The following is an 8,822-nucleotide window of genomic DNA, read 5'->3' as shown; positions in this document are numbered from 1 at the left end:
CAAGTGGGAGAATGTTGGGTTGTGTTATGTTCTTTCCACGACTAGCCCACGTAGTTAACCGGGGGGTTAGAAGGGAGGCAGAGCCCCCCCTTCGTTTCGCCGATTGCGTAGTGGGGGGGGTCATAGGGGGTTTGAGGGGTGCAGGTAAATCCACTCTATGGAGTCGAACATTTTGGTTTTGGACCCTATATTAGGTTGGGTAGACCTACTTATGGTTTTGTGCATGTTTTTTTCACATGGTTTTGGATGCGATGGTTTTCGGTCCATGTTATTGGATGCTTTGTCATGTATAAATATGTATTGTAACATTGAAAGGAACATAATGAAAAATCAAGCTGGTAGTCCCGGTTTTGGGATCTAGGGGAAAATCTCTGTGTATATGTGTTTAATGTGTCATGCTCTCGCATTGTTTATTTTCCGTGTTTTAGAATTCATATGCAGGTAATTTCTGTACGGGGTTAAAACCTACAGTATTGAATTTGGTTTAGAATTGAATATAATTAATTGTAGGGCAAACCACTCATCGCCTAGGAGTTGCTATTAGTATATGTGAATCCATTTAGAAGGTTGTATTGTTTATTGGTTTGACAAGCTCCTATTAAGGTCAAATTTAGTGAAATTGGTGGTGACATCAATGAGTCTCTATTGCAGGTTCTATCTGGCAATGCTATGAACAAAGCAATGTAATATTGAATATGATGATTCTCAAGGAAATGAATTTTGAAAATTGCTATAGTAGGTTAGGGCCACATCCAAGTTTTATCAGGAGTATGATTTTGAAACTGGATACATGGTCATACCTCGACAAAGACTAGATTACAGGTAATATGAAATTGTTATGCAAGAACCAGCGCTAAAAATTGTGTTTACTTAGCAATTGCAGGTTTAAATTACATGTCTACAAATACATTCCTCATACAACTTTTCCAATTTAACAAATCTATCGACGTCTCTTTGCACCTTTTGGGACAATTGCTAATAATAACTCAAGATAAGAAAACGACGTAGTCTTACAATTAAAATTTTTATCCTTTCCTAGACATATTTTAAATAATATGATAATGATAAATCTAAATACATTATTTAAATATAACAATCCATAATAACTATCTTAAATGTGAAAATGACTATTAAGATTGAAAAAAACAAACAAAACACCAACTACTTGTCCCCTCTCTTTATCAAAACATTTATCAAAACAATCAGTTAAAAAACTTTTGTCCTATAAAATACATTTAATTTTAATTCACAATTTAAAAACGAGAACACTAACAACTTTTCTCTTCTCCTTATAAAAACTTCATTCAGAAAACTTTTGTCCTGACCCAAAATAACAAAAAATTGCATCTTCGTAATAATTTTAATGCACAGCTTAAAGACTCCTTTTTAATGGTTTTATTAATTTTAAATTGCTAAAATATTATTCATGGAAAATATATTTATCCTTGCCAAACAAAAACTTAAAAACTCGTGATGAAAAGCCAGCATAAATGCATTAATATATACATACATGAAATATATATATAGTAATAGTATCCTCATCCAAATTCATGATGAAAAGCAAGCATAAATGCATTCATATATACATAAAATATATACAAAGTTATGGTATCCTCATCCAAGAGATCCTGACGAGACCACGCGATTTCAATGTCACGTGGTCTAGTCATCCTTACCAGGATTACAGTCGTGTTCAGCTGAAACAGATACACAATTGTGTGTATATGTCGTTCGATTCCATTGTGCAACTGTATATATCCACACGCACCGTGACTCGGTTTACTCTTTCGCTTTAAATTTCTGCTACGTTTGATTTCCTAGGAGTTAGCCAACAAAGCAGACCATTTGTGTTGTGTGGTGATCTTATTTCGACACATTGTCTGTGGGGAGCAATCCTGAAAAAGTGTTGCATAAACGATCTGCAATTTTGAGATTTGAATTCTCATCTGTAGAATTCGGCTCTGCAGATCATCAGTTTCTTTAATTTGTTTTTGTCTGTGTTCAGATTGGGTTGTCACATTTCTCTGGATTTAGCTGCGATAATGAAGTATGGGGAGAATTTAGAGAATGCCATGGATGGTTCCAAGCAGCCATTCCTGCAGAAATCAATGCCAGAGAAAAGTAGGAGCACCCATGGAGTTTTTGCGATGTTTAGAGGGAGTACTGCTATTGCTATTTTGTCTACACTGATAGTAGCCATGGGTTCTCTGCAGTTTGGGTTCACAGTACGTATGGTGAAATAAATGATATTGGCTTTTCTCAGGATTTTCCTGGGAGTTTCTGTCCCCCAGAATGGGCTAGCTATAATGTTAATGGAATAAATACATGGTGCAATGAAGTTAGATCTTCTCAGTCTTGAAGAGTTTCTATGCCTAACAGGACTGATTAGTGCGTGTGTATATATATTTGTAATAAGACTGGCTTTTCTCAGCGTTAAGAGTTCCTATGCCCAAATGGGCTAATTACTGCATTCACATACAGCGTAATTACATTGATCATTCTTAGCAAACATATTAAAGTTTCTCTTGACAAGCTATTGGAATGAAAACTTCGAGAGAAACTAATAATACTGGGTTACTATCTGGACCATGATCCAGGTTTCGTCTTTTGATTAATGATTTATATTCATGTGTCGGGTTTTTCCAGTTCTAAATATGTTAATCTGGTATACCCAATTCGTCTAATTTTATTGGGATGTGTGTCTTTGATTCTAATTAGCAAAGGTCAGGACTCATATGTAACTCCATTCTTATGACTCAGATTTATTCATGTGACAGATTTTTCAGTTCTAAATAGGTTAATCTAGTATGCCCAATTGGTCTAATTGTATTGGGGGCGTGTATGTTTGATTTTTAGCTAGCAAATCTCAGGACTCATATGTAACTCCATGGTTATGACTCAGTTTGTGTCAGGTGGTTCACACGAGATCGATTTTCTATTACCCACACTGCACAGTATATCCATTTGCATTTCCACCTGTACTGAGCGAAGCCACCTGAAAAGGTGGAGGGTGTAAGAGGTACAAAATCCTCGTGTCTTCCTGTGCCCCTCGTGAGAGAGGGCAAGCTCTAGTCCATGAGGACCTTTGTGTGTCTTTGGGAAGGGGGGTGAGGAAGGGGTTATAGATCATGATTTATTGCTTGAATGGAGCATAGATTTGATAAGGTTTTCAATCTTTTAGAACATATATGGATGTTTAAATGGGCTGCTATCAATTCTTGTGCTTTGTCATACTCTGAGATACAGTTTTACATTTATGAGTTCTAACTAGTGTTTGTATGCTTCAAGTGGTCAATTTGGATTGCTCCTACAAAGGGCTAATTGATAGGTTAACTCATTGGACCTCCTTTAATCCTTAACCCAGATGCATCTTTGTCTTTATTTAAAATCAGCTTTGTCTTTATTTATTTAAAATCATTATCAGTCTAATGGTTGTTCACAGGTTCTGTTCAAAACTACAGGGGTAGAGTTTGTATATGGCAATCAATTAATATTGCCACAATATTGGTTCATTGTGATGTGCCAGGCTGTCAGTACTAGCTTCACCCAAATTTGGTTTAGAAAAAAGCATCAGCCAACCACAGTGCTATTGTTTTTCCTAGCGACAGTACGCACTATAACTCTGTCCATGTTCCGAGTAAACTCGGGGAAATTATAATTGAAAATTCTCCTCTTAGATATATCTTTGTGTTTGTACAGTTATTAGAAATTATATTGTAAGATATGTTTTGGATAGCGCTCTTCCACCGTTGTCACTTCTAGTGAATATTAAATCTTAGATGCCTGTATAATAGAATTTTAGCTCTTGTGACCGCTGATACTATAAGCTAATTCATGAGTACAATTACTGCTAATTTCATAAGTACCTATGTGCAAATTCATGAGTACAATGATTACTAGTTTCTGCTTACATATTTTGTGATAGGCCTGTTGCTGTGTTAGCAGGTTTCATGATTACTTGATTTCATATTATCAGGGTATCTGATGGTCATCTACGCTACATTTTTGTGTGGGGATTTCATGTGCTAGTTGCAATGTTATCAGGTTTTCTAAACAAGTTCCTTTACATATATAGGATTGTGACGGCTAATTGCTATGGGCATCGCACCGATTCTTGTGGAGGCTAATATTAGTTCTTATAGTTATAGTGACAGGCCTTATTTACTTATGTTGGTCTCTGGACACCACATATCTCCACAATGGTATGATATTGTCCACTTTGGGCCTAAGCCCTCATGGATTTGCTTTTGGACTTACCCCAAAAGGCCTCATACCAATGGAGATATTTGTCCATCCTTATATACCCATGATCCTCCCCACTTCTAGTCAATGTGGGACTATTTGGTCGTATACCCAACAACTTATAACAGCTGGTTTTCTCCAGATTGGATATTCATCACCTGTTCAGGATGACATCACAAGCGATCTCAGCCTGACAGTCTCTCAGGTTTAATTCTGAATCCTGAATTATTCAATTTGGGGTACCTGGTATCTACTTGTCAGATTGCCTATTACCCTGTTCTGATCTTAAATAATTGGCAGTACTCTTTATTTGGTTCACTATCCAATGTTGGTGCAATGATTGGAGCAATAGCCAGTGGAAAAATTGCTGATTGCATTGGGCAAAAATGGGTGAGCGTTTTCTAGGATCTCATGGTGATATGCTATGTGGACTGTGGACAAATTTATGCTTCTCTTACAGATGATGACAAGCTATAGCACATAATTGATTTAGTTATTTTTATTTTACAAATGACCATAAGCTTCTACCTACGGTTTCCATGTTATACATAGGCACTAGTAGTGGCAGCAATCCCAAGTATTGTAGGGTGGCTTGCCATTGCCTTTTACAAAGGCAAGTTGTGCTATCCCAGATGAAAGTTTTTGTGAAAACTCTTTGATTTGGATATGATGAACATCAAATTGTGCATTTGTGTATTTAATATGCAAATTAATGGTCTGGTACGAAAACAGAAAGTACTTCTGATTTAATCTTGTCACGTTTACCTTGTAGCAGAATGCTTTATTATTGTATGCGGGTAGATTGTTGACAGGCTTTGGAATGGGAGCCATATCTTTCACAGTAAGTCTACCACTCCCTCACGTCTCTTTCCTCCTCAAAACCCTTTGATAAGGTAGCCACTGCAATAATGCTGTCGAGTCTCTGATGTTATTCATGTGTTGTCGTAAATCAAGGTACCAGTATATATAGCTGAGATAGCTCCAAAGTACTTGCGGGGGGCTCTTGGTACTGTAAATCAAGTGAGTTTCCTATTCTTAATTTCTTATTTTTTTCACCTTCGGAATATACCTTCATTATGGTATTCTAAGGAGCCATATTTGCATGGATGTAGCTTACTTGTAAAGCCCTAGAGAACCCTTAATTGTAACTGACCAAAGTCTCCTTTCTGTGGAACAGCTTTCAATTACTATTGGTATAATGCTGGCATATTTATTTGGGTTGTTTGTTTCATGGAGGCTTCTTGCAGTTATAGGTATGTGATTTGTAAGACGGGTTTACAAACCATACAAAATTTATTGCCTTTTTCTCAAAAGATTAAAACCAACAGCTCTTGGGTGGTGATGCAGCACTAGTTCCCAGTGTTCTATTACTTATTGGTCTCTCCATTATCCCAGAATCTCCAAGATGGCTGGTAAGCTTTTAGAAAGCTTGAATTCGTGTAATAAATGATATGAACTAGATAAACTAAAGAAATTCCATGTCGTATGTTATGTGAAAGGAAATCTTATCTAACATATGTTCATGCTGGGAGCAGGCTAAAATAGGCAGGGAGTCAGATTTTGAAGCTTCACTGCGGGCTCTTCGTGGCCCTGATGCTGATATTTCAGTTGAAGAAGATGAAATTAGGGTACAAAGCCTTTTCTTTTTTAGCATTGGGATCCTTTTGTTTCTTTCTTCTTGTAATCCGACTATGTATTAATGTTCATTTAGGAATTCTGTTTTCCTTATTCTAGTACTGTTGCTATTTGTTTCCTCTGTTCAACAACTTTTCTGGATTTCTTGTGCCCTTGGTCAATATTACTATGGAAATGCTACACTCATACTTACAACACAATCCTAGCGAAGCCTTTCTGGTTTGATGACCTTTAGCTTGTCATTTTATGTCATTTAAACTAATAATTTATCACTCCGTCAAGCTTACATTGCTATAGGGAATTGACAATTTGTCTCTACAAAAAGGATGTGCATGCAACTAACACAAAGTCGTGCTTGATGATAGACTGCGTCACTGCAGTGGAGGCAAATCAGCAGCAAAACAGATTCAGAATATCTGACCTTATTGAGAGAAGATATGCACTCCCTCTGACTGTAAGTATTCGGTTTCCCCATGGTAGCATAAAAGCAAGGCATACTACATGCTTTTTCTTGGTTTAACTACAAAAGTAAATTAATAGTCTACTACTGTGAACAATGTGAATTTCTGATTTTGGATAGATTTTAATTTTTGACCATTTCAAGGATATTTTTTTGCAGATTGACATTGGTTTGCTTCTACTGCAGCAGTTGAGTGGAATTAATGCTATTATGTTCTATGGAACGTACATTTTCAAATCTGCTAGAGTGCGCACTACTATATAGCTAGATTACTTTTCATTATAGACCAATCAGCCAGATGACCTTTATTTTACCTTTTGTGGTTTGGAACTGTTAATCTTAGGGCCTAATATTTGCAATTTGGACATTAAAAAAATGTCTCAAAGAAGTTGTCAATGCAAACTGAAGATGTACCCCAATCAATGCAAAATAATGTTAGTATATTGGAGAAAATCACCAACTTTTCTCATGAAACAGATCCCCATCTATAGGAGTTCAGACGGATTTTTCAATATTATGGTGTTTAATAGGGTTTGCAGATTTGAGATATGTATTTATACAGAGGAGAAAAGACATGGAACAGAAATCCCCTGTTCCAATGGGTAATGATTTCAACATTTGTCTTAAATCTTGCAGGAGTTTCATCAAGCAAAGTTGCTAATCTTGGACTTGGTGCTATTCAGGTGTTCTTGTTTGCTGATTTGTTACTTACATGATTTCAAATATATATTTTTCCGTATCTCATCAACGTTTTTGTGATAAACCTTTAGGTTTTAACTTGATGGCTGTTATGCAGGTTGTCATGACTGCTTTCACTGCATGGTTTATGGATAAAGCTGGAAGACGGCTCCTCCTCATGGTACGTTATCTGCTGCTGCCAAGGGTGTATTTCTTTGGTCACCAGTGACTTGAATTCAGTCATGCTAATTCGCATGAGATTGTTTCAACTCGACAGATCTCAGCTGGGGGAATGAGTATCTGCCTTTTTCTTGTTGGTCTTGCATTCTTCTTGGAGGCAATCTCTCTAAACTATTTGTTATAAAGTATTATATCTTTTGATTTTTTATTGTGAGAGACAAATTTAAAGGTATATTTTGAATATTGAGATCAAAAAGCAGAGGTAATGAAGCTTGAGGCTGAAATTGAATCATGCCAGTCTTGTGAAAGTACCAGAAGCTTATACTGTTTCTTTTAATTTTTGCAACAATGTACCTTGCATACCCATGTTACAGGAGATTCTGACGAAACAGCTTACAGTATTTTGGCCTTAACTGGTGTATTGGTAAGACTGGTTCTATGTCTACAAACGGTGTCATGTTTCCTCTGCGAAAATGCCTACAGAGGCGTTGACTAAAATGCCTTGTTTTGATGCGGGTTTACATAGTTTCCTTTTCTCTTGGTATAGAAGCCATTCCATGGATTATTATGTCAGAGGCAATTTGCCTCTGTCAATTCAAGCGAAATTTGTTTGGGGAGCTCTCAGGTTGTGAGATGTTATGAGATTGTCTAAGCACTATGAGTATCTCTTACATGATAAGACTTGCAGCTAATTCCTTGCCTCCTTCACTGCAGATCCTTCCTGTTAATGTAAAGGATGTTGGCGGTAGTATTGCAACTCTGATAAACTGGTTGTCATCTTTTGCGGTGACCATGACAGTCAATTTAGTGTTAGAGTGGAGCACTTCAGGTAAATTCATTACATTTAATGTTTCAGGTCTACTGTAGACTTTTGGGTTTCTGTATTTCGCTGTGTTTTTGTAGGGTATTATAATGGACTAGTTGATTGGATCTAAATCAATTAATATTATTTGTGTATTTGTAGATTTCCACAGTTGGAAATCATGTTTTGTCAATCTCTCTTCTGGAAACCACGGTGTATTTTTGGGTGGACACTCCGTCTATCATCAGAAAATGTCACTGATGATAAGTGGAGCGTCCATCCAAAAAGTCAGTACACAGCGGTTTTCAGAAAAGAGATTGACAAAACTAATATTATGATTACATTCTATATTTCCGTTGTCGCGAGGATTTGTCAAAGCCAACCGTTTATGGTGATAGACCCATTTTTTTTTTTCGTTTTCCTGAAACCAGTCTAAAAGATATTTTGTATCTGGTTGCAGGGACCTTTTGGATGTATGCTCTTGTTGCTGCTTTTACAGTTTTATTTGTTGCACTATGGGTGCCTGAAACAAAATGGCGAACCCTCGAGGAAATCCAATCATCATTTCAGTGAAGTTGACCTGGTTATGTACTCTCTATATTCTATCAATGATCGGTGGGTACATTACTACATTGAAGGCAGCTTGTTAACAGAACAATGGTGGATTTATTTTTGTATTCGTGATGCTTTATCATACCATTTTTAAATGTGAAAATGTGAACTCGCAGGTAAACAAGTGTCAAGGGAAAATAGCATCCGTGGGGTAGTGTAATTATCTCTTCTCCTCTCCAGTCTATTTTGCATTTTCAGAGTTCTCAGAGCAAA

At 36.7% G+C, this 8,822-nt stretch overlaps 1 protein-coding gene across 1 annotated transcript; it reads left to right on the top strand.

The window, feature by feature from the left end:
• The first annotated feature begins 1,589 nt into the window (after window positions 1-1,589).
• Window positions 1,590-8,614, top strand: LOC149244922 (sugar transporter ERD6-like 6). The gene is made up of 18 exons (XM_089457603.1): window positions 1,590-2,225; window positions 4,385-4,447; window positions 4,543-4,632; window positions 4,795-4,852; window positions 5,016-5,083; window positions 5,197-5,262; window positions 5,420-5,495; window positions 5,590-5,654; window positions 5,778-5,877; window positions 6,258-6,331; window positions 6,497-6,576; window positions 6,969-7,020; window positions 7,134-7,196; window positions 7,293-7,352; window positions 7,557-7,618; window positions 7,711-7,771; window positions 7,910-8,024; window positions 8,458-8,614. The coding sequence occupies exons 1-18, from the start codon at window positions 2,043-2,045 to the stop codon at window positions 8,568-8,570; spliced, it is 1,449 nt and encodes a 482-aa protein (XP_089313729.1). The 5' UTR covers window positions 1,590-2,042; the 3' UTR covers window positions 8,571-8,614.
• Window positions 8,615-8,822: the final 208 nt, after the last annotated feature.

Source organism: Pinus tabuliformis, chromosome 7 (assembly GCF_031772625.1).
Source record: "Pinus tabuliformis cultivar Carrire ecotype Pingquan chromosome 7, CPIR1, whole genome shotgun sequence".
NCBI lineage: Eukaryota > Viridiplantae > Streptophyta > Pinopsida > Pinales > Pinaceae > Pinus > Pinus tabuliformis.
The sequence above is the reverse complement of the archived record's forward strand: the minus strand, read 5'-3'. Positions and strand labels throughout refer to the sequence as shown.

Excerpts from the sequence above, each read along its gene's own strand:
- LOC149244922 (XM_089457603.1), top strand. The coding sequence starts at position 2,043 with ATGAAGTATGGGGAGAATTTAGAGAATGCCATGGATGGTTCCAAGCAG. Across the intron at positions 7,197-7,292 it reads GAAGACGGCTCCTCCTCATG|ATCTCAGCTGGGGGAATGAG; the intron begins GTACGTTATCTG and ends TCAACTCGACAG. Across the intron at positions 7,772-7,909 it reads CATGGATTATTATGTCAGAG|ATCCTTCCTGTTAATGTAAA; the intron begins GCAATTTGCCTC and ends CCTTCACTGCAG.